The 27,011-nt window shown below is 35.8% G+C and overlaps 1 protein-coding gene across 1 annotated transcript; it reads left to right on the plus strand.

Annotated features, from left to right (window-relative positions):
• The first annotated feature begins 1,655 nt into the window (after positions 1–1,655).
• On the plus strand, positions 1,656–25,479 carry tmem106ba (transmembrane protein 106Ba). Its single transcript, XM_028442169.1, has 8 exons — positions 1,656–1,799; positions 9,539–9,734; positions 11,453–11,516; positions 11,591–11,750; positions 12,813–12,953; positions 24,031–24,080; positions 24,163–24,216; positions 24,323–25,479. Exons 2-8 carry the CDS (start codon positions 9,551–9,553, stop codon positions 24,444–24,446), a joined length of 777 nt encoding a protein of 258 aa, XP_028297970.1. The 5' UTR covers positions 1,656–1,799; positions 9,539–9,550; the 3' UTR covers positions 24,447–25,479.
• Positions 25,480–27,011: the final 1,532 nt, after the last annotated feature.

Below are 27,011 nucleotides of genomic sequence, written 5' to 3' on the forward strand. Positions count from 1 at the left end.
ACAGGGGACGGGACCCAGATAAGCAAACTGCTTCTCTCGTCTCCTTTTTCGGCATGTACAAAAAATGTAAAAAAAAAAAAAAAAAAAAATGTAACCATGTCGGAAATAAACTGAATAAATAAAAAATAAATAAATAAATAAATAAATCTCCATGTCAACATTATGGGTGTGTTGAGAAATAAATGAGTTTCTTCAGTTTGCAACATTGGTGTTGTGTAGTGTTTGGTGAATTTACATAATATTAGTACTTTGTTGATAGTAGCCTACTGTAATCATAGGGAAGTAGAAGTGTTAAAAGTGTTTTAGGTTTATCACAGCAGACTGTAACTCATGCTAACAGAGTACAGTAATGTGAAACGTGTGTGTTTCATATGGTAACAAAGTGTGGTTTTTAAAAAGAAGTTTCTATTTTTTACACAAGTGTTTATTATGTAAATGATCTGTAGTGTTGTGTTTATTGGGTGTGTGGTTGAAAACACGGGCTAACACTGTTTTGAAAAATGTGCTTAAGCAATCTAAAAAAACTGTAATAATAGTGCAGTAGTGCAGGTGAACATTTAAATATTATATGTTTATGTACATGAACATTTACAGTGACAGGTTGATCCAGGTTATTTCACAGAAACAGAAACAGGTCTGACTCTCTATGACTGTTTAGTGTTGATCACAGTGACAGCCTGAGGGAACAAACTGTTTTTATGACGTACAGTGATCTGTAGCGTCTGCCAGAGGGGAGGAGTTTAAACAGATTGTGTGCAGGGTGGGAGGAGTCTGCAGTGATGTTTCCTGACCCTGGACAGGTCTAAGTCTATGATGGAGGACAGATCAACACTAATGATCTTTTCTGTTTCCTGATGATCGTTGTAGTTTGTGACTGATACAGTTTATTATTAAAGTGCTCAGATACGTGAATCATTCCTGGGTCCTAATCCTCCCTCTGCAGATCTACAGTAGATAGTCTGTGTTTTTATTCACCAGAGGTGGAAGTGAGGAGACTGTCTAGCTGCTTCTATTGGTTTTTAAACATGTTCAGATATGTGTAATATTATTAATATAAACACTATTAAAACAATAACCATCTCTGGAATAACATTATAAACAGGTTGGAAATAGTCAACGAGCTTGTTTACCTTTATATCCCTCTGACCTTTGACCCCCAGGTTGTGCATGCACAGTTCTAGAGTGTTTAAAGAATTATTGACAACTCTACATAAGCTCCTCCCACTATATGTATCATACTTCAGACAGGAACTAGTTATTCTAAACATAAATGTTGATCACATGACTGCAACTCTTGTGTGTGTGTGTGTGTGTATACATACGTGTGTATGTGTGTGCTTATGTGTGTGTACATGTGTGTATATACGTGTGTGTGCATGTATATATGTGTGTATATGTGTGTGTGTGTCTGTGTATATATGTGTGTGTGTACCTGTGTGTATATACGTGTGTGTGTGCATGTATATATGTGTGTATATGTGTGTGTGTACGTGTGTGTGCATGTATATATGTGTGTATATGTGTGTGTGTGTCTGTGTATATATGTGTGTGTGTACCTGTGTGTATATACGTGTGTGTGCATGTATATGTGTGTGTGTGTCTGTGTATATATGTGTGTGTGTACGTGCGTGTATTTACGTGTATATGTGTGTGTGTGTGTGTGTCGTGTTCTCACAGCATGTGTCGTCATGTTGTGTTCTGTCCAATCAGAGCAGCGGTGGGCGTGTCTGTCTTTATTCTGTTGTTATTATGAAACCTGTAATTTTTAAAACACTTTAAAGGAATAAAAGAAAGAGACGGTAAGAAAAATGTGTGTTTTCGTGCTATTTTAAGCCCCTAACATCACGTTCTGTGGCTCGTGTTGAAACTCTTCTTCGCGTCTTTTCATGCAGCGGTTTGTTTACAATATTAACCAAACTTTGTGACATGTTTGTGTGAATAACCGTGAAGTGAAGCCGTTAACGGATGAAAGTCGTTCCTCAGACGTGTACGGAGGGTGTTTTGTGGTGTTTGTGGAGCTTTAAAACGGATCTGTACGCGGTGTTTCTCACGTCACGGACCAACTGGTGTTTGGTTTATCTGGTGATCAGCCTGCTTTCATTAGCTGCTTTAGATCTATAAAACCTATAAAACGTTTGTTTGTTACTGTGTCACTGCTTCTTAGACACATGATTAACAGCTGCTAGATTAGCTTTAGCATTGCAGCTAAGCTGTGTATGTTGTGTTTACGGAGGGTAAACGTCATTTTGACCCAATAAAAGGGAGAAAGGTGTCTGGATGTTAACGTAGCCATAACCTGTGGGACTATGCTTCTCAGGTTAATCAATATTTATCACAAGTTTCATAAATAACAAATAAAATAATGATAGAAAAAATAAATAAACAACTAAAAATACCTCTGCTATATGAGTAATATGAGCATATCTCTCACAAACTAACCAAATATGTCTATGTTCTTCTACACATGGTTTCCACCACATTTGTGTTAAAATTGTTTCCAGATAATGTACTGTTTTGTTCAGACAAAACGTTGTTTGTCAGTGTTTTATTGAGATCATTTGTGATCGTTGCTATGGTTTCATGCACACTGCCCTTCTGCCAATCAAAGTATTGGATTATGATTGGTAATATTATGAGCGCAGCGTGGTTACTCCTATGTGTAGAAATACCATAATACTGTATTTATTACAGTGCTTCAGAGCTAATACATTGTTCACAGTTAGCTTTAGGGTGATTTTGGTGATAATCAGCAGCTAAACAAAGTGATCAATGTTGAATTTTTGTGATGATAAACCACTTAAAAGCTCCTCAGAAAGCATTATAGATGCAAAGGCATAGAGGGAAGGGCACAATGTTTGGTAAAGTTATGATTTATTGATGGTGCAGATCGATACGAGTCGCTCCCTCGTCTTGGATCAATGACGTCTATTATGTATCATCAACTACCTGGTTTCTCACTAAGCCCGTACACAGCAGAACACCTTCTAGAAGTTTGGAGGTCTATAACCAGATGTTGTGTGGATCAAGTCATGAACGACAGATGTTGTGAAGGCCCAATAAGTAATAGGGCTGGGTATTGATTCAAATTTCCCAAATCAATTTGATTTGATTCAGTTCTCGATTCACTTTTGGTTTTTGATTCAGTTCATGAAATCATTAATTTTACTTGGATATGGAACATATTCTCATTAGAAATAATGATGCTAATCGTAGAAACTACAGCTTTATCTTGGTGCATTAGTATAAATATGAATATTTACATTAATAATTGAACCTCATGCTACATTAATCATGTACGTTTTATTTAACATGACCTGAGCAGAACAAAAATACAACGACTTACTGTAAATCAACTCAAAGCACAGACAGTCTGTGTAAATAAAGTAGTAACAGACACTTTATAAACTCAACATATTCTCATACTTTGAGTCTCACAAAGGTTTGTGTTAATGTTCCAGTGGCTGCACAACAAATATAACTGTATAATAAGAGACACAACCAGAAACATAAATACATAATTGTAAATAAAAGCAAACATCCAGAAATTAAAATTATTCTAAATTGTCTTAATGTGTAATAAATCAGGTGTTTGGTAAATGTAAGAAAATACTTTTAAATTCCTGTGAACAGTAAACTTCAAGAAGTAGGAATGTGCTGAGTCATTACACAATGTGATTTATTTTTAGGTTGACAAATCATTATATCGTGATTTCATTTGGTGTCAAAATAATTATTCATTAATAACTTCTGTAAGAAAATAATTATTTATTTCAATATTTTTTAAAGCTATAAGGACCATTGCAAAAGAGTCAAAGAGCCACATGAGGCTCCAGAGCCACAGGTTGCAGACCCCTGGGCTATACAAAGGAGAATCAATTCAAATTGATTGATTGATTGATTGATTGATTTTTTCAAACCCAGCCTTAATAAGTAATGCAATAACAATAAAGGTCAGATATTTAACCTGGAATACAATGAGAACTACTACTCTACATTTTAACAACTGTGTTGCTACTGTAGTAGGTTATTAAATGTGATTATATGAAGTCAATAATGCCACATGCAGTAGATTGATATGAATATTATTATCATCACACTAGAGAATGAGTTCAGAGCAGCTGCTATCAACGATTCACTGACCTGACAAGAAATAGACCCAACAAACTGATGTTGTCCAGATGTTTTCCTCATAGATCCTGGTTTAGCTTTGCTAACCATTAGCGCCTCCTTTCGTCTGATAACTATCGACATCGTTCGCCCTGATTTGTTATAACTTTTGTCAGCTATAAAACTCCAAATGTTTTTTCACAGTCTCACCGATTGGTACAGCCAAAATATTAATAATAATTCACCATTTCCTCTCAAAATTCAGGATTTGTTTGTGTGCGTGCACTTTGTTTGCCAAAATGACAATTTCTGGGTTGATGACACCAAGAAAACCGTCTATTGAACTTTTTGACTGTCTCAGAATCGAGGAATGTTTTTTAAACAATCCATAGATCTGTACAGAGACGTTCACAAAACAAAGTCGTAGGCTTTAAAAAAAAGTAGAAGCCCAAAAACTTGTGGTGAGTTGCTGCCGCTGTGCGCCAATGAAGCGCAACGTCTAGGGGGGTTGGGGGGCATGCCCCCCTAGAAAATATATAAAAAATGATGCTATATGGTGTCTTTTGGTGCATTATGTTAGTGTAATTGTGGCTTTACTTCTATTTTGTAGCACTTTTCTTAACATGATGTATTTTCTCACCTAGTTTTTGTTTGAATGTTGCATTTACAAGTTGAAATCTGGTATCCATGGTAACGATGACAAAGAATTGAGCTTCATTATCAGTTTACCTCTTTCCAGTGTAAAATCAGAATCAACTTTATTGATCATGTAATGTATTTTATATACACGAGGAATTTGACTTGGTGAGCTGTGCTCTCTAATAATGTAAACATTAAATAATAACAATCAACTAGAAAAAATGAAATATATATATAAACATAAATATAAACAGTAGTTAGACTAATATGTGCAAAACTAAATAAATAACAAGATAACAATAACAAGATAAGATATAATAATAATAATAATAATAATAATAATAATAATAATAATAATAATAATAGTAACAATAATAGTGCAGTAGTGCAGGTGAACATTTATAATAAATATTATATGTTTATGTACATGAACATTCACAGTGACAGGTTGATCCAGGGTTGTTATGTTTAGTTCCAGGTTATTTCACAGAAACAGGTCTGACTCTCTATGACTGTTTTTATGGCGTACAGTGATCTGTAGCGTCTGCCAGAGGGGAGGAGTTTAAACAGATTGTGTGCAGGGTGGGAGGAGTCTGCAGTGATGTTTCCTGACCCTGGACAGGTATAAGTCTAGGATGGAGGACAGTTTGACACCAGTAGTCTGTGTTTGTCTAGTTTGGTTGTAGATCTAAACCAGACAGTGATAGACCAACTTATAGTATAGCAGTTGTAAGGGTGTGTGATCTGACGATTTTAGATCATTAAGGATTACAACATGACGATGATCTCCCAAATCACGGAGATCGTAGAACCGTCTGTAGTTCACATTTTAACCATTGCGGTGCCGTGTCTGTGTCATATGTCTGTGGTCCAAACACAGAACATCCAACTGTTTTTTTCTCTGCCAAATTACATCATTTATTAGTCAGTATTACAGACATTAGTTAAGATTCATTAAGAGCTTAAACAGAGCAGAAGTACGCTCCGCCCCCCCTCCCCCAGTACACAGACACACACAGTCAGCTGTGTCAGTGACTGTCTGTCAGAGGCTCAGTGCAGATGTCTGTCTGTCTGTTAAACTCTATCAGTTCTCTTCTCTAACTAACTCTGTCTCTCCTCAGCAGAGATCTGCTGCTGCTGCAGCTAACGGGGATGTTTACACATTCTTAAAGAGACAGTGTCCTGAATGTGATTTACTTTAAAAACTACTTTCAACAACTCAGAGCTGCCCTGAAAAAATCATCACTACATCATTTAATCACATTTCAGCCTTAATGAAGGAAAAAGTCAAAAGTGGACAAAGTAAAAACACTGTGTGACTATAAGAACATGTCACAACTTTTGTTTGATGTTAATTATACTTAGAACCAGTTTGATAAAGTGCTTACATACATTTTAAAAAATATTTGGAAATGATCTTGTCTTAAATTATCTTTTATTCCGTTTTTACATTTAGGGCGATTGTTATAAGTAAGTTAATTGATTTGTTTTATTGGTAAATAACTTTAAAGTAGTCGAAATGATTTGAATTAAAAAAATTGTGATAAAATCATGATCGTGATTTCACAATCATGATTTTATCACAATTTGGTATGATATTTTTCCCATATCACCCACGTCTAAGCAGTAGTATGGGGCGTACTAATATATTTAACACAAGCACATTAATATTCATAAAATATCTTACATATACACTTACATTTGTGATTTTTGTAACCCAGTACCTGGGATTTTTACTTCATGATGATATTGATCATGAATGTTTAAATGTATATATATATATATATATATATATATATATATATATGTTTATTTCATTTAGTTGAATTCAATAATGTTGTGAATGTTAAGATTTATTATATTATTGGGGAAATGTTTAGAGAGAATGATTGTTTTCTTTCAGTTACAGCCGCCAGATATTAGTTTGGACCAGCAGAGGGCGCTGGTAATGCAGTGTTCGGTTGGGATGCAGATATTCTGTGCAGTGGAGAAGAGATGCTATGCGCTAGCATACAGAGCTAATAGAAAAACCTGACTTTTATAGATATTAACGTAATGTTACAGATACTCTTTGGGTGCTAAAGGGATAAGGAATCATTTATGAACATGTTTAAGAGTAGAAGGCGACAACAAAGAGTAGTAGGCCATTCCACCCACCACCTACGCTTCTGGACATCCCTGTTTGTAGCTGTGGTGGTGTTTCACAGTGTGAAATGCCAATGCACTCTCCACTGCATTCACACTATATATATAAATAAATATATATATATGTATATGTGGGCGGTTTCTCTCTTTTTTCCTTCAAGCTCAGGTCCTCTACCAGAGGCCTGGGATCTTGAGGGTTCTTCAGTATCTTTGCTGTTCCTAGAACTGCACTTTTCTGGACTGAGATGTCTGATGTATTTCCTGGGATCTGCTGGAGCCACTCCTCCAGTTTGGGGGTCACTGCCCCGAGTGCCCCAATGACCACGGGCACCACTGATGCCTTCACCCTCCAGGTTTTCTCCAGCTCTTCTCTGAGCTTACATGGAGCTCCATGTAAGCTTTCCCTGCCAGCATCTTACACCCTGCAGTTATGTGCTGGATTGTCTCATTGGCCTCTTTGCACAGTCTACACCTGGGGTCTAGTCTGGTGTGGTAGATCTGGGCCTCTATTGCTCTGGTGCTCAAGGCCTGCTCCTGTGCAGCCATGGTGAGTGTCTCTGTGCTGTCCTTTAGTCCAGCTCTGTCTAGACATTGGTACCATTTCTTGATATCCACCACTTCAGTTATGTTTGGGTGGTACATCCCATGTAGGGGCTTGTCCTCCCATGATGGAACCTCCAGCACCTCATCTTCTGATCCCCATTGTCTGAGACATTCACTGAGCACGTCATCTGTTGGAGCCTTGTCCTTGATGTACTTATGGATCTTAGATGCTTCATCCTAGATAGTGGCTCTCACGCTCACTAGACCTCGGCCTCCTTCCTTACGGCTAGCGTACAGTCTCAGGGTGCTGGATTTGGGGTGGAACCCTCCGTGCATGGTTAGGAGCTTTGGTGTCTTAACATCTGTGGTCTGTATCTCATCCTTTGGCCAGCTTATTATTCCTGCAGGGTATCTGATTACTGGCAGGGCGTAGCTGTTTATAGCCCAGGACTTGTTCTTGCCATTGAGCTGGCTTCTTAGGACCTGCCTTACTCGTTGGAGGTATTTGGCCGTAGCCGCTTTCCTTGTCACCTCTACGAGGTTGCCATTTGTTTGTGGGATTCCGAGGTACTCGTAACTGTCCTCAATGTCTGCTATTGTTCCTTCTGGGAGTGAGACCCCTTCTGTGTGGACTACCTTCCCTCTCTTAGTCACCATCCGACCACACTTCTCTAGTCTGAATGACATCTTAATGTCTGCACTGTAGATCTGGGTGGTATAGATCAGTGTCTATGTCTCACTCATTCTTAGCGTACAGCTTGATGTCATCCATGTAGAGGAGGTGACTGATGGTGGCCCCGTTCCTGAGTCGGTATCCATAGCCAGTCTTGTTGATTATTTGGCTGAGGGGGTCCAGACCTATGCAGAACAGCAGTGGGGACAGAAAGGAGACCATTATTTTCAAAAATGTGCATCAATAGTGAGAGCCAGATGTGCACCATGTGCACCATGTGCACATCTGGCACACAGGTTTAGGTCCAGACTGGGACGGTAAGTGGGGAATTTCTTCTGCAGCTCATCTGTAAATGCACATTTTCACTTCAGCATGTTACAGGCAGTCTGCTCAGTGTAAAGTGGGGTGCCCACAGCAGCCTCTCAGGGATTACGTTACATGAGAATCACGGGTACAGAGTACGCCCTAGTGCTGGTAGATTTAGTGACCCAAAGAAAAACTATGAAAATCAGAACATTTTCATCACATTATAAAAAACAGGTGTTGGGTCACCCTATGTTTACAAGCTCTGCAGATGTTTGTTCTGTGACCAAGACAAACTGGTTTAATCTGTCACTAAATATATCACCACACCTTCAAACTGTTTCCTCCTGCTCCTCAAACATGTTACCAACACAACTATGAGCTGGTCACCAGTTCACACGAAGACGAGTTAAAGTAGAGCACTGTTAGATTCATGTGTTTGTGTAGAACCACACTGCAACAGTCTGTTAGTGAATTATGAGATACTAAGTCATAATTATGAGATACTCAATGATAATTATGAAATACTAAGTCATAATTATAAGATACAATCTCATAAATATAATGTACTAACTCATAATTATGAGATGCTAAGTCATGATTATAAAACACTAAGTCACAATTATGAGATACTCAATGATAATTATGAAATACTAAGTCATAATTATAAGATACAATCTCATAAATATAATGTACTAACTCATAATTATGAGATGCTAAGTCATGATTATAAAACACTAAGTCATAATTATGAGATACTCAATGATAATTATGAGATGCTAAGTCATGATTATAAAACACTAAGTCACAATTATGAGATACAATATGATTATTATGAAATACTGAGTCATTAAATTTTATAGGAGGGGGCGGAGCTAACAGTGGCATCGCGAGCCTCCATTCTCAGCCAATAGAAACATTAGATTGTAATAATGTTTCCACCCATAGAGGGCAGTACAACTAAACACAACAAAATGAAATAGTTGGACTAGAATTAATCAATAACACGACTTCATATCAAATACTTTAGATTTGAGCAGAAAAGGAAGTGGTTTTAGTTACTCTTTAAGTTTGTGTGAGTCAGATTACAGTGACTCCTCCCTCTTTTCTTCTTCTGCTAACGCTCAGAGCGCGGCCGCCATGGGAAAGGCTCAGTCCCATTCGGCCATTCAGAAAGAGGACGGGGAGGAGCCTCTGACGGCTGACGGCCAATCAGAGGAGGAGGTGAAGAACGGGGACGTGTCTCAGTTTCCGTACGTAGAGTTCACAGGACGGGACAGCGTGACGTGTCCCACGTGTCAGGGAACAGGGAGGATCCCCCGAGGTAACCTTTGACCTCTGATGATGGACTTATTTTTAGTTTTTACTTTTTTTTTACCATGTTTTACGGGGTTTTAAATGACATTTTTAATATTTTTAACTAGGTTTTAATGTTGTTTATAAACTTGATTGTTGTGTTTTAACTGTGTCATAATGCCTTTTCTTTTTGATGTAATTTTAGTTTTTTAATGTTTTTTTTGTTTTAATGTTTTTTAAAATTGATGAAATTTTTATTTTAATAACTTCATTTCTGTTAAATTTAAGTAAAAAATAAAACATGGTTTCAATTCTAAAATGTATTGTAAAAACAACACTAAACCTTGTTAAAAACACTAAAATTAATTTAAAAAAAACATTTTTTACTTAAAGGCACACCATGGACCATGTGACCTACAGAGTTGATCCGTATGAGTTATTATAAATGATTGTTCAGACTAATGTACAGCACTGACAGTATAGTGGGGCTCCCCTCTGGAAATACTGACTATGTACCTTTGGAGAGACGGACCGTCTTTGGGCAGGTCATGTGACCACAGGCTCTGATATACATAGGTCCCACACTTCCATCACGTCACAACGCACTGGCATTTCCCGACTCGGCAACGAGGCCATGGAGTAGTGGGGGAGCTCCACCGACGTGGCGAGGAGGGCCGAGCACTGGGCCCCGCCCTGTTTTGCACCCCAGCACAGAGAGCCAATCCTTATCCAGAACCACTGTCTGCATACACAATGAAAAAACAACTGGCAGTGCTGGCCACTTGTGGCCACTAGGGGCGCTTGACGTGAAAGTTACAGGTCTAGTGCCCCTAGTGGTCAAACGTTACAGCGTGCCTTTAATTTGAGTTTTTTCTAACAATCTTTTATTGATTTAGCATAACTTAATATTAGTCTTTTAAAGTTGTTTTTAAACTTAGTTTTAGATGTGAAACCATGTTTTATTTTTTAATTTAATGTTTTTGTTGTTATTTGAGTTGTGTAAGATTGGGAATATCAATAATAATAATATGTAATATTGTCATTATTAAAGGGATCCTCCACTGTTTTCACAAATGTGGCCTAAAACCTTTGAAATGTCCTTATTAGAACATCTATGGACAATAAAACACATTATTTTAGTCTTTTAGTCCATTTAGTTCTATATGAAGTGAAGCATTCAGGATCAGTCACAATAACAACTTGTGCTGCTTTGTGTTGATCTAAATATCAGTAAAAGTTAAATATAAACATCTTTTGTTTACTAGGAGATGATAAAAAATGTGTTTCAGGACACATTTGTAGAAACAGTGGAGGACCCCTGTTTATTCTCCCTCTGGTTCTTTGATCTGATTTATGATATGAAGGCTTTTTAAAACATGAATAATTACACATGGTTGTGATTATAAAGCTGGATATTCATTACAAGAGAACATCTAGCTTCATAGTACAGGTCCTTTGTGTTGTGTTCGAGTGTGTGTGTGTCTGTTCTAGTGTGTGTGTGTCTGTTCTAGTGTGTGTGTGTGTGTGTGTGTTGTGTTCTAATGTGTATGTGTGTGTGTTGTCTTCTAGTGTGTGTGTGTCTGTTCTAGTGTGTGTGTGTGTGTGTGTGTTGTGTTCTAATGTGTATGTGTGTGTGTTGTCTTCTAGTGTGTGTGTGTGTGTGTGTGTGTTGTGTTCTAATGTGTGTGTGTGTGTTGTGTTCTAGTGTGTGTGTGTTGTCTTCTCATCTGTGTGTGTGATATCCAGGTCAGGAGAACCAGCTGGTGGCTCTGATCCCGTACAGCGACCAGCGTCTGAGGCCCAGCAGGACGTGAGTGATGTTTTCTCCTCTGATGGAGCTGAGGAGTCAGCACTCTGCTCCATCTCCTCCTCTTTTTCCCACAGAGTCCTCTACGTCTCCATCTCCGTGGCCGTGTGCCTGCTGCTGTGTGCGCTGGTCGTCTTCTTCCTGTTCCCGCGCTCCATCGACGTCTCCTACGTTGGTGTGAAGTCGGCCTACGTGTCCTACGACCAGAACCGACAGATAGTTTACCTCAACATCACGGTAACAATTCACACGTTCACACTACGTTTGTTTGATGAAAACAGGAAGTGGAACACAAGTGTAATGCACAAAGTCACCAGCAGGAGTTGAACATAAGCATTTAGAGCTCTATTTTCTCGTCTGGACTTAAGCGTTTTTTTGTGCGCCTGTAGTTACACACTTCTCTCCTACTCGCTTTCTGCGGTCTAGCTTCCTGACACGCCCACCGCAGGTACGGAACCAATGTTTACAGTGAAACAGAACTATTAACTTCCATAATACACAGTTTTAAATATAAATAGTTTAAAGTGACCTGAGCCTCATTAAAATATGTGTGGGAACAGTTTGTGTTCCATCCTCATCTGCATATGACAGCATGTTTCACTCTGTAGTGGATCAAACTGTGACTTTACGTTGGACATAGTATGAAAATAGTAGAATCACTATGACCAACGTGGACAGAAGTCTGTGTCTGTCACACTTTTAATAATCACACAGCAGCAGCTGAGTGATCACAGCTGCTGCTGCACGGCGTACAAGTCTGTGTGGCTTCAAATGTAACTGTCCATATTTCTAGTGCAATATAATGTTTCACCTTATGGGGGCGCTGCACTTATTCCAGGGTTAGAAGAACGTAAGAGAAAAAGGACTTACGCACACCGGAGAATGCGCATGAAGCCAGATTTGAATGGGAACACCCACATTTCAGGGAGGCTCCACCCACAGTGCGTAACTGGGATGATGGCGTGCAGTGACTCACTTAAGTACAGGAGGAGAATAGCATACAGCCAGAAACAGAGCAGCTGTACGGTTTTTGGACTTACACACGTGAGAATACAGACTTGATGGATTATTAATCAGCAACAATGTCTATTAATCAGCAACAATGTCTATTAATCAGCAACAATGTCTAGGTCTAATGACCAAAATGAGACTACAGAACAAACACTGATCAAAAGGACTGAAAACAGACTAGAAACACACTAAAATGACCAATAATAGTTTAAAATGATGAAAAATGGACTAAAATAGTGCTGAGCGTTGCTGGGTGTTGTTTATGATACTGTTATTTTCTGTCCTCAGAGCTCTCTAAACATCACCAATAATAACTTCTACGCTGTGTCAGTGACCAACGTTACAGGTCAGGTCCAGTTCTCTAAGACCATGATCGGGAAATCTAAACTGACCAACAGCACCATCATTCTACCTCTGGACCAACGACAGGTACAGTATTTACTCTACTACTCTTATACTCTAGTACAGTATTTACTCTACTACTCCTATACTCTAGTACAGTATTTACTCTACTACTCCTATACTCTAGTATAGTATTTAATCTACTACTCCTATACTCGAGTACAGTATTTACACTACTACTCCTATACTCTAGTACAGTATTTACTCTACTACTCTTATACTCTAGTACAGTATTTACTCTACTACTCCTATACTCTAGTACAGTATTTACTCTACTACTCCTATACTCTAGTACAGTATTTACTCTACTACTCCTATACTCTAGTATAGTATTTAATCTACTACTCCTATACTCGAGTACAGTATTTACACTACTACTCCTATACTCTAGTACAGTATTTACTCTACTACTCTTATACTCTAGTACAGTATTTACTCTACTACTCCTATACTCTAGTACAGTATTTACTCTACTACTCCTATACTCGAGTACAGTATTTACTCTACTACTCCTATACTCTAGTACAGTATTTACTCTACTACTCCTATACTCTAGTACAGTATTTACTCTACTACTCCTATACTCGAGTACAGTATTTACTCTACTACTCCTATACTCTAATACAGTATTTACTCTACTACTCTTATACTCTTGTACAGTATTTACTCTACTACTGCTATACTCTAGTATAGTATTTAATCTACTACTCTTATACTCCAGTACAGTATTTGTAGGAGCCATAATTTATTTGTTAAAATACCTCTGTTTAATATGTGTAGCATTTACCTGACCTGTAGATGGGCGGGGCATGCAGTTATTTAGGTTGCCATGGTGATCGCACAGGTGGGATCAATCAGGGGAAGCAAACAGTTTTTGGACGGTACTCAAGGGTAATCAAGGTATTCCCGGGCTCTTGTGAATGTTTTTTCTTTGTTTTACTGGACGTTTAAGAGGCACATTTTTTGTATTCACGATCCCTGTTTTATTTGCAAGATTAAAGAGTCAAAACACCAACGGGCTATTTTTCATATTGTTTACCAAGAAGTACCCGTCAGAACAACTATCCCTGCACCTCCAGAAGTGAACCTAGTTAAAGGACTTGGGCACTTCAGTATTTACTCTACTACTCATACTTTAGTACAGTATTTACTCTACTACTCTTATGCTCTAGTACAGTATTTACTCTACTACTCTTATGCTCTAGTACAGTATTTACTCTACTACTCTTATAATCGAGTACAGTATTTACTCTACTACTCCTATACTCTTGTACAGTATTTAATTTACTACTCCTATACTCTAGTACAGTATTTACTCTACTACTCTTATACTCTAGTACAGTATTTACTCTACTACTCTTATACTCTAGTACAGTATTTACTCTACTACTCCTATACTCTAGTACAGTATTTACTCTACTACTCTTATACTCTAGTACAGTATTTACTCTACTACTCTTATACTCTAGTACAGTATTTACTCTACTACTCCTATACTCTAGTACAGTATTTACTACTCCTATACTCTAGTACAGTACTTACTCTACTACTCTTATACTCTAGTACAGTATTTACTACTCCTATACTCTAGTACAGTACTTACTCTACTACTCTTATACTCTAGTACAGTATTTACTCTACTACTCCCTATACTCTAGTACAGTATTTACTACTCCTATACTCTAGTACAGTATTTACTACTCCTATACTCTAGCACAGTATTTACTCTACTACACTTATACTCTAGTACAGTATTTACTACTCCTATACTCTAGTACAGTATTACTCTACTACTCTTATACTCTAGTACAGTATTTACTCTACTACTCTTATACTCTAGTACAGTATTTACTACTCCTATACTCGAGTACAGTATTTACTACTCTTATACTCTAGTACAGAATTTACTCTACTACTCCTATACTCTAGTACAGTATTTACTACTCCTATACCCTAGTACAGTATTTACTCTACTAATCTTATACTCTAGTACAGTATTTACTCTACTACTCCTATACTCGAGTACAGTATTTACTCTACTACTCCTATTCTCTAGTACAGTATTTACTCTACTACTCCTATACTCGAGTACAGTATTTACTCTACTACTCCTATACTCTAGTACAGTATTTACTCTACTACTCTTATACTCTTGTACAGTATTTACTCTACTACTCCTATACTCTAGTATAGTATTTAATCTACTACTCTTATACTCCAGTACAGTATTTGTAGGAGCCATAATTCATTTGTTAAAATACCTCTGTTTAATATGTGTAGCATTTACCTGACCTGTAGATGGGCGGGGCATGCAGTTATTTAGGTTGCCATGGTGATCGCACAGGTGGGATCAATCAGGGGAAGCAAACAGTTTTTGGACGGTACTCAAGGGTAATCAAGGTATTCCCGGGCTCTTGTGAATGTTTTTTCTTTGTTTTACTGGACGTTTAAGAGGCACATTTTTTGTATTCACGATCCCTGTTTTATTTGCAAGATTAAAGAGTCAAAACACCAACGGGCTATTTTTCATATTGTTTACCAAGAAGTACCCGTCAGAACAACTATCCCTGCACCTCCAGAAGTGAACCTAGTTAAAGGACTTGGGCACTTCAGTATTTACTCTACTACTCATACTTTAGTACAGTATTTACTCTACTACTCTTATGCTCTAGTACAGTATTTACTCTACTACTCTTATACTCGAGTACAGTATTTACTCTACTACTCCTATACTCTTGTACAGTATTTAATTTACTACTCCTATACTCTAGTACAGTATTTACTCTACTACTCTTATACTCTAGTACAGTATTTACTCTACTACTCTTATACTCTAGTACAGTATTTACTCTACTACTCCTATACTCTAGTACAGTATTTACTCTACTACTCTTATACTCTAGTACAGTATTTACTCTACTACTCTTATACTCTAGTACAGTATTTACTCTACTACTCCTATACTCTAGTACAGTATTTACTCTACTACTCTTATACTCTAGTACAGTATTTACTCTACAACTCTTATACTCTAGTACAGTATTTACTCTACTACTTCTATACTCTAGTGCAATACTTACTCTACTACTCTTATACTCTAATACAGTATTTACTCTACTACTCCTATACTCTAGTACAGTATTTACTACTCCTATACTCTAGTACAGTACTTACTCTACTACTCTTATACTCTAGTACAGTATTTACTCTACTACTCCCTATACTCTAGTACAGTATTTACTACTCCTATACTCTAGTACAGTATTTACTACTCCTATACTCTAGCACAGTATTTACTCTACTACACTTATACTCTAGTACAGTATTTACTACTCCTATACTCTAGTACAGTATTTAATCTACTACTCTTATACTCTAGTACAGTATTTACTCTACTACTCTTATACTCTAGTACAGTATTTACTACTCCTATACTCGAGTACAGTATTTACTACTCTTATACTCTAGTACAGAATTTACTCTACTACTCCTATACTCTAGTACAGTATTTACTACTCCTATACCCTAGTACAGTATTTACTCTACTACTCTTATACTCTAGTACAGTATTTACTCTACTCCTATACTCTAGTACAGTACTTACTCTACTACTCTTATACTCTAGTACAGTACTTACTCTACTACTCTTATACTCTAGTACAGTACATACTCTACTACTTCTATACTCAAGTACAGTATTTACTACTCCTATACTCTAGTACAGTACTTACTCTACTACTCTTATACTCTAGTACAGTACTTACTCTACTACTCCTATACTCGAGTACAGTATTTACTACTCCTATACTCTAGTACAGTACTCACTCTACTCCTGTACTCTAGTACAGTACTTACTCTACTACTCTTATACTCTAGTACAGTACTTAGTCTACTACTCCTATACTCGAGTACAGTATTTACTACTCTTCTACTCTAGTACAATATTTACTCCATTACTCCTATACTCTAGTACAGTATTTACTACTCCTCTACTCTAGTACAGTATTTACTCTACTACTCTTATACTCTATTACAGTATTTACTACTCTTATACTCTAGTACAGTATTTACTCTACTACTCCTATACTCTAGTACAGTATTTACTCTACTACTCTTATACTCTAGTACAGTATTTACTCCACTACTCCTATACTCTAGTACAGTATTTACTCTTCTACTCTTATACTCTAGTACAGTATTTACTCTACTACTCTTATACTCTAGTACAGTATTTACTACTCCTATACTCGAGTACAGTATTTACAACTCTTATACTCTAGTACAGAATATACTCTACTACTCCTATACTCTAGTACAGTATTTACTACTCCTATACCCTAGTACAGTATTTACTCTACTACTCTTATACTCTAGTACAGTATTTACTCTACTCCTATACTCTAGTACAGTACTTACTCTTCTACTCTTATACTCTAGTACAGTACTTACTCTACTACTCTTATACTCTAGTACAGTACATACTCTACTACTTCTATACTCAAGTACAGTATTTACTACTCCTATACTCTAGTACAGTACTTACTCTACTACTCTTATACTCTAGTACAGTACTTACTCTACTACTCCTATACTCGAGTACAGTATTTACTACTCATATACTCTAGTGCAGTACTTACTCTACTACTCCTATACTCGAGTACAGTATTTACTACTCATATACTCTAGTACAGTACTCACTCTACTACTCTTATACTCTAGTACAGTTCTTACTCTACTACTATACTCTAGTACAGTATTTACTCTACTCCTATACTCTAGTACAGTACTTACTGTACTACTATACTCTAGTACAGTACTTACTCTACTATTATACTCTAATACAGTATTTACTCTACTCCTATACTCTAGTACAGTACATACTCTACTACCATACTCTAATACAGTACTTACTCTACTACTATACTCTAGTACAGTACTTACTCTACTACCATACTCTAATACAGTACTTACTCTACTACTATACTCTAGTACAGTACTTACTCGACTACCATACTCTAGTACAGTACTTACTCTGCTACTATACTCTAATACAGTACTTACTCTGCTACTATAATCTCATACAGTACTTACTCTACTACTATACTCTAATACAGTACTTACTCTACTACTATAATCTAATACAGTACTTACTCTACTACTGTACTCTAGTACAGTACTTACTCTGCTACTATACTCTAATAGAGTACTTACTCTACTACTATATTCTAATACAGTACTTACTCTACTACTATACTCTAATACAGTACTTACTCTACTACTATTCTCTAATACAGTACTTACTCTACTACTATAATCTAATACAGTACTTACTCTACTACTATAATCTAATACAGTACTTACTCTACTACTATAATCTAATACAGTACTTACTGTACTACCATACTCTAGTACAGTACTTACTCTGCTACTATACTCTAATACAGTACTTACTCTGCTACTATAATCTCATACAGTACTTTTTCTACTACTATACTCTAATACAGTACTTACTCTACTACTATACTCTAGTACAGTACTTACTCTACTACCATACTCTAATACAGTACTTACTCTACTACTATAATCTAATACAGTACTTACTCTGCTACTATAATCTAATACAGTACTTACTCTACTACTATAATCTAATACAGTACTTACTCTACTACTATACTCTAATACAGTACTTACTCTACTACTATACTCTAGTACAGTACTTACTCTACTACCATACTCTAATACAGTACTTACTCTACTACTATACTCTAATACAGTACTTACTCTACTACTATAATCTAATACAGTACTTACTCTACTACTATAATCTAATACAGTACTTACTCTGCTACTATACTCTAGTACAGTACTTACTCTACTACTCTTATACTCTAGTACAGTACTTACTCTACTACTCCTATACTCGAGTACAGTATTTACTACTCATATACTCTAGTACAGTACTCACTCTACTACTGTTATACTCTAGTACAGTTCTTACTCTACTACTATACTCTAGTACAGTATTTACTCGACTCCTATACTGTAGTACAGTACTTACTGTACTACTATACTCTAATACAGTACTTACTCTACTACTATACTCTAGTACAGTACTTACTCTACTACCATACTCTAATACAGTACTTACTCTACTACTATAATCTAATACAGTACTTACTCTGCTACTATACTCTAATACAGTACTTACTCTACTACTATAATCTAATACAGTACTTACTCTACTACTATAATCTAATACAGTACATACTCTACTACTATAATCTAATACAGTACTTACTCTACTACTATACTCTAATACAGTACTTACTCTACTACTATAATCTAATACAGTACTTACTCTACTACTATAATCTAATACAGTACTTACTCTACTACTATAATCTAATACAGTACTTACTCTACTACTATAATCTAATACAGTACTTACTCTACTACCATACTCTAGTACAGTACTTACTCTGCTACTATACTCTAATACAGTACTTACTCTGCTACTATAATCTCATACAGTACTTACTCTGCTACTATAATCTAATACAGTACTTACTCTACTACTATAATCTAATACAGTACTTACTCTACTACTATACTCTAGTACAGTACTTACTCTGCTACTATACTCTAATAGAGTACTTACTCTACTACTATACTCTAGTACAGTACTTACTCTGCTACTATACTCTAATACAGTACTTACTCTACGACTATACTCTAATACAGTACTTACTCTACTACTATAATCTAATACAGTACTTACTCTACTACTATACTCTAATACAGTACTTACTCTACTACTTCTATACTCAAGTACAGTATTTACTACTCCTATACTCTAGTACAGTACTTACTCTACTACTCTTATACTCTAGTACAGTACTTACTCTACTACTCCTATACTCGAGTACAGTATTTACTACTCATATACTCTAGTACAGTACTCATTCTACTACTCTTATACTCTAGTACAGTTCTTACTCTACTACTATACTCTAGTACAGTATTTACTTGACTCCTATACTCTAGTACAGTACTTACTGTACTACTATACTCTAATACAGTACTTACTCTACTACTATACTCTAGTACAGTACTTACTCTACTACCATACTCTAATACAGTACTTACTCTACTACTATAATCTAATACAGTACTTACTCTACTTCTATACTCTAATACAGTACTTACTCTACTACTATAATCTAATACAGTACTTACTCTACTACTATACTCTAATACAGTACTTACTCTACTACTTCTATACTCAAGTACAGTATTTACTACTCCTATACTCTAGTACAGTACTTACTCTACTACTCTTATACTCTAGTACAGTACTTACTCTACTACTCCTATACTCGAGTACAGTATTTACTACTCATATACTCTAGTACAGTACTCACTCTACTACTCTTATACTCTAGTACAGTACTCACTCTACTACTCTTATACTCTAGTACAGTTCTTACTCTACTACTATACTCTAGTACAGTATTTACTCGACTCCTATACTCTAGTACAGTACTTACTGTACTACTATACTCTAATACAGTACTTACTCTACTACTATACTCTAGTACAGTACTTACTCTACTACCATACTCTAATACAGTACTTACTCTACTACTATACTCTAGTACAGTACTTACTCGACTACCATACTCTTGTACAGTACTTACTCTGCTACTATACTCTAATACAGTACTTACTCTGCTACTATAATCTCATACAGTACTTACTCTACTACTATACTCTAATACAGTACTTACTCTACTACTATAATCTAATACAGTACTTACTCTACTACTGTACTCTAGTACAGTACTTACTCTGCTACTATACTCTAATAGAGTACTTACTCTACTACTATATTCTAATACAGTACTTACTCTACTACTATACTCTAATACAGTACTTACTCTACTACTATACACTAATACAGTACTTACTCTACTACTATAATCTAATACAGTACTTACTCTACTACTATAATCTAATACAGTACTTACTCTGCTACTATACTCTAGTACAGTACTTACTCTACTACTCTTATACTCTAGTACAGTACTTACTCTACTACTCCTATACTCGAGTACAGTATTTACTACTCATATACTCTAGTACAGTACTCACTCTACTACTGTTATACTCTAGTACAGTTCTTACTCTACTACTATACTCTAGTACAGTATTTACTCGACTCCTATACTGTAGTACAGTACTTACTGTACTACTATACTCTAATACAGTACTTACTCTACTACTATACTCTAGTACAGTACTTACTCTACTACCATACTCTAATACAGTACTTACTCTACTACTATAATCTAATACAGTACTTACTCTGCTACTATACTCTAATACAGTACTTACTCTACTACTATAATCTAATACAGTACTTACTCTACTACTATAATCTAATACAGTACTTACTCTACTACTATAATCTAATACAGTACTTACTCTACTACTATAATCTAATACAGTACTTACTCTACTACTATACTCTAGTACAGTACTTACTCTGCTACTATACTCTAATAGAGTACTTACTCTACTACTATACTCTAGTACAGTACTTACTCTGCTACTATACTCTAATACAGTACTTACTCTACTACTATACTCTAATACAGTACTTACTCTACTACTATAATCTAATACAGTACTTACTCTACTACTATACTCTAATACAGTACTTACTCTACTACTTCTATACTCAAGTACAGTATTTACTACTCCTATACTCTAGTACAGTACTTACTCTACTACTCTTATACTCTAGTACAGTACTTACTCTACTACTCCTATACTCGAGTACAGTATTTACTACTCATATACTCTAGTACAGTACTCATTCTACTACTCTTATACTCTAGTACAGTTCTTACTCTACTACTATACTCTAGTACAGTATTTACTCGACTCCTATACTCTAGTACAGTACTTACTCTGCTACTATACTCTAGTACAGTACTTACTCTACTACTCCTATACTCGAGTACAGTATTTACTACTCATATACTCTAGTACAGTACTCACTCTACTACTGTTATACTCTAGTACAGTTCTTACTCTACTACTATACTCTAGTACAGTATTTACTCGACTCCTATACTGTAGTACAGTACTTACTGTACTACTATACTCTAATACAGTACTTACTCTACTACTATACTCTAGTACAGTACTTACTCTACTACCATACTCTAATACAGTACTTACTCTACTACTATAATCTAATACAGTACTTACTCTGCTACTATACTCTAATACAGTACTTACTCTACTACTATAATCTAATACAGTACTTACTCTACTACTATAATCTAATACAGTACTTACTCTACTACTATAATCTAATACAGTACTTACTCTACTACTATACTCTAATACAGTACTTACTCTACTACTATAATCTAATACAGTACTTACTCTACTACTATAATCTAATACAGTACTTACTCTACTACTATAATCTAATACAGTACTTACTCTACTACTATAATCTAATACAGTACTTACTCTACTACCATACTCTAGTACAGTACTTACTCTGCTACTATACTCTAATACAGTACTTACTCTGCTACTATAATCTCATACAGTACTTACTCTACTACTATAATCTAATACAGTACTTACTCTGCTACTATAATCTCATACAGTACTTACTCTACTACTATACTCTAATACAGTACTTACTCTACTACTATAATCTAATACAGTACTTACTCTACTACTATACTCTAGTACAGTACTTACTCTGCTACTATACTCTAATAGCGTACTTACTCTACTACTATACTCTAGTACAGTACTTACTCTGCTACTATACTCTAATAGAGTACTTACTCTACTACTATATTCTAATACAGTACTTACTCTACTACTATACTCTAATACAGTACTTACTCTACTACTATACTCTAATACAGTACTTACTCTACTACTATAATCTAATACAGTACTTACTCTACTACTATACTCTAATACAGTACTTACTCTACTACTATACTCTAATACAGTACTTACTCTACTACTATACTCTAATAGAGTACTTACTCTACTACTATAATCTAATACAGTACTTACTCTACTACTATAATCTAATACAGTACTTACTCTGCTACTATAATCTAATACAGTACTTACTCTACTACTATAATCTAATACAGTACTTACTCTGCTACTATACTGTAGTACAGTACTTACTCTACTACTCTTATACTCTAGTACAGTACTTACTCTACTACTCCTATACTCGAGTACAGTACTTACTCTACTACTATACTCTAATACAGTACTTACTCTACTACTATACTCTAATACAGTACTTACTCTACTACTATAATCTAATACAGTACTTACTCTACTACTATAATCTAATACAGTACTTACTCTACTACTATACTCTAATACAGTACTTACTCTACTACTATACTCTAATAGAGTACTTACTCTACTACTATAATCTAATACAGTACTTACTCTACTACTATAATCTAATACAGTACTTACTCTGCTACTATAATCTAATACAGTACTTACTCTACTACTATACTCTAATACAGTACTTACTCTACTACTATACTCTAATACAGTACTTACTCTACTACTATAATCTAATACAGTACTTACTCTACTACTATACTCTAATACAGTACTTACTCTACTACTTCTATACTCAAGTACAGTGTTTACTACTCCTATACTCTAGTACAGTACTTACTCTACTACTCTTATACTCTAGTACAGTACTTACTCTACTACTCCTATACTCGAGTACAGTATTTACTACTCATATACTCTAGTACAGTACTCATTCTACTACTCTTATACTCTAGTACAGTTCTTACTCTACTACTATACTCTAGTACAGTATTTACTCGACTCCTATACTCTAGTACAGTACTTACTGTACTACTATACTCTAATACAGTACTTACTCTACTACTATAATCTAGTACAGTACTTACTCTACTACTATACTCTAATACAGTACTTACTCTACTACTATACTCTAGTACAGTATTTACTGTGTCTTATTTAACTACCAGTTGTTATTTGGTGTGTGTTTCAGATCGACTACATGGTTCCCACGTCGTTGGCTGAGGAGATGACTTACATGTTGTGAGTTTATAAACACGTGTTTAGTTGTGTGTTTGTGTGTGTGAGTTTGTGTTTAATCATGTGTGTGTGTTTGTTCCCACAGCGACTACTGCACACTGCCCACCATCAAAGTTCACAAAATTGTGGTGATGATGCAGTGAGTACGACTTTGTTTCATGTTTCAGACACACATACATACACACACACACTTCTTCTACAGTAATGCAGTATTTGTACTTAGTTACTTTCTTTTCTGTTGCCAGGGCGACGGTGACGGCGTCGTACTTTGGTCACACGGAACAGGTTTCTACTGAGATGTATCAGTACGTAGATTGTGGAGGAAACACCACATCAACGCACACACACGGGCTGCATGCCACGCTATGAGCCCAGAGAGGAGGGACCACGCCTCACAGACTGTGGGAAACCACTTCACTGCTCCACCCGTGGGAAACAAACGAGATCTGATCTCAGCAGCACTGTGCGGGACATTTTCAACTCTACGTTTCAAACGACACGTTATATTCTCTACGTTCTCTTTAGTTTTCACTGAGTTTGTTTGAGTGTGTGTGAAATTATTTAGATCAGACGTGAACAACTCCTGCCCTCAAACACACAAAAATACACAAAATCACTCAGAATATCAGAAATATCAACTACAAAAATACACAATAAGAGAAAATGTCAGAAAACCAAACACATAAAGTGTTGTTTTGTGTATTAATGCTCAGATCATCACACAGGGATAGTTTTAAACATCAAACAACACAAACCTTTAATGTGTGTTTGATGTAAAACACACACATTAAATAAACTAATAATATTAATAAAAAACTGTTTAAATTATGTTTGATTTCTGCTCTGATTCAAACTTTTCTTTATTTCTCATTTTGTTTTGTTTCTGTTTTTGTGAATTAAAGTGAAACAAAGACTTGTTGTATCCTGTGCAGACACTAGGTGGTGCTGTTTGATCATCTCTAATCACAACCTGCACTTTTATCACTTTCTTTTCTTTAAAACTGTTTTTATTTCATTTTTTTTTAAATAAACAATTTTATTTCTTTTCGTCAAATGATAAGCAGAGATTTTATTTATGAATGTAAAATATACGCAGAGCAAACAATACAATAATGAAGCATTATATTCATTACAACACACAATAAGACTCTAACAACAATAAAGGTACACTATGTGAATCCAGAAATAAAGCAAAAATAAATGAATCATCATTCATTTGAAATTCTATTAACATGAATATCTTTCATTAATTTTAAGTATAGTTGAGTAGTTTTTTAGCAAAAATCTCATTTGTTTGTAAATGTTAAGATTATTTTCCAGGTTTGGCATTTTTGTACAAAACATTTTACATTTATAAATATTATTTTCTGTCACGGTCTCAATAAATGAGTTTTTAACATGATGAAAGGTATGGTTTGTGATTTATAAAGTGGGAGGAGCTTCCACAGAATGAACTGGTCCCCAGTGTAAACTGGTATGTAACATGTGTTGGTCTCATCATCCGTGTGGTTTCTCCACAGCTCCACGGGAAAAACACAGCACAGGAAATAATGAACAACTTTCTTCTTCTCGTTCAGTTATTCACACACATCAGCCCAGGTTGGGGTGGAGGTGACGCTTTGACACAAACGAGGAAACCGGTGGCCCGGGGCCCACATGTGGACCACGCTCTGACTTTATGTGGCCCCCAAAGAGATCAGCCCTAAAAACTTATGGAGTTTCCTGGAACTCTCCCCTTTGGCACATCCCATGCTAAAATGTATCTTTGCGTTACTGGATAGACCCTCTGTTTCTTTAATATACCATGAACTGATAGAGCAAAGTGCTAAAGTTCTACCAGTTGAATCCGTGTGGAATAAGGAACTGGGCAGGTTAGATATAAGCCTAGATTGGAGGAAGATCTGGTGCAACCTCACTTCGACTTCCAAAATTGTAGCGCACCAACTAATTCACCTCAAGACCATACATAGAGCTTACATTACACCCTATAAGAGATTCCAAATGAAATTACAATCTACAAAAAACTGTCACATATGTGGAACTGCTTCACTTGGGACATTCTTACACATGTTTTGGGATTGTCATATTATTTCTGAATTCTGGTCTCATGTAAACTCAGTGTTAGCAGACGTACTGGACATTTCTTTCATTCTGATGTAACTTTAACACAAATTAAGCTCAAGTTGGTGTTTGCAGGTTTTTCCTCTGCTAAAAAAACTATATTAAAACATTGGTTTAATCCAGGTTTGTGCATGAAATCATTTTGGTCTCAAAGCCTGATCAATATTATCAACCTCCAACATACGAACATATGACTGCACGTCTTAACAAGGCTCCACCAGCGACTGTTCAAGCATGGAACTGTTTTTCATCCAAGTTCATCTCTTGGACCAGAGACAGAACTTTATCTGATGAATCTACCTGCTTTATGTTTTGTACCAACGGAATCCTGTCAGTATTTACTTTTCTGGATATGTCTGTACCCCCCCCCCCCCCCCCCCAATAATTCCTAAAAAGTTTTGATCACAAAAAAAAATACATATAAACATTAAAATACCCCAAAACATAAAGGTATTGTATACTCTGACAGTGCAAAACTGTTATTAAAATGTGTTTTAATGCTGTATTTTGTCATAGTATTTCAGACAATAGTTTGATTGATTGAATGATTGATTAAACTTTATTAATCCCTGAGGGAAAATACAGTTTCAGTTACATTCCAACCAAAAAACATGAAAAGACAATCACATATAACGTGGGAGAACGTTTCAAACAATTAACACGTGTTTGAAAAATGTTGTGGATCAAAAGAACTCACGTTTGGATTATTCTACATCAATAAATCTACAATATGTGCATCAGGTCACGACCCAGTGAGATGAAAGTGGCACGAAATACATAAAAAACACGTCATCTCCATATATGGAGACAGTT

Source organism: Gouania willdenowi, unplaced genomic scaffold, assembly GCF_900634775.1.
Source record: "Gouania willdenowi unplaced genomic scaffold, fGouWil2.1 scaffold_3_arrow_ctg1, whole genome shotgun sequence".
NCBI classification, from domain to species: domain Eukaryota; kingdom Metazoa; phylum Chordata; class Actinopteri; order Blenniiformes; family Gobiesocidae; genus Gouania; species Gouania willdenowi.

What these genes read in the sequence shown, in the direction of transcription:
- tmem106ba (XM_028442169.1), top strand. Translation starts at nt 9,551, where the DNA reads ATGGGAAAGGCTCAGTCCCATTCGGCCATTCAGAAAGAGGACGGGGAG. An exon ending in AACAGGGAGGATCCCCCGAG is followed by an intron (nt 9,735 to 11,452) that starts GTAACCTTTGAC and finishes TGTGATATCCAG; the next exon opens with GTCAGGAGAACCAGCTGGTG. An exon ending in TAGTTTACCTCAACATCACG is followed by an intron (nt 11,751 to 12,812) that starts GTAACAATTCAC and finishes TTCTGTCCTCAG; the next exon opens with AGCTCTCTAAACATCACCAA.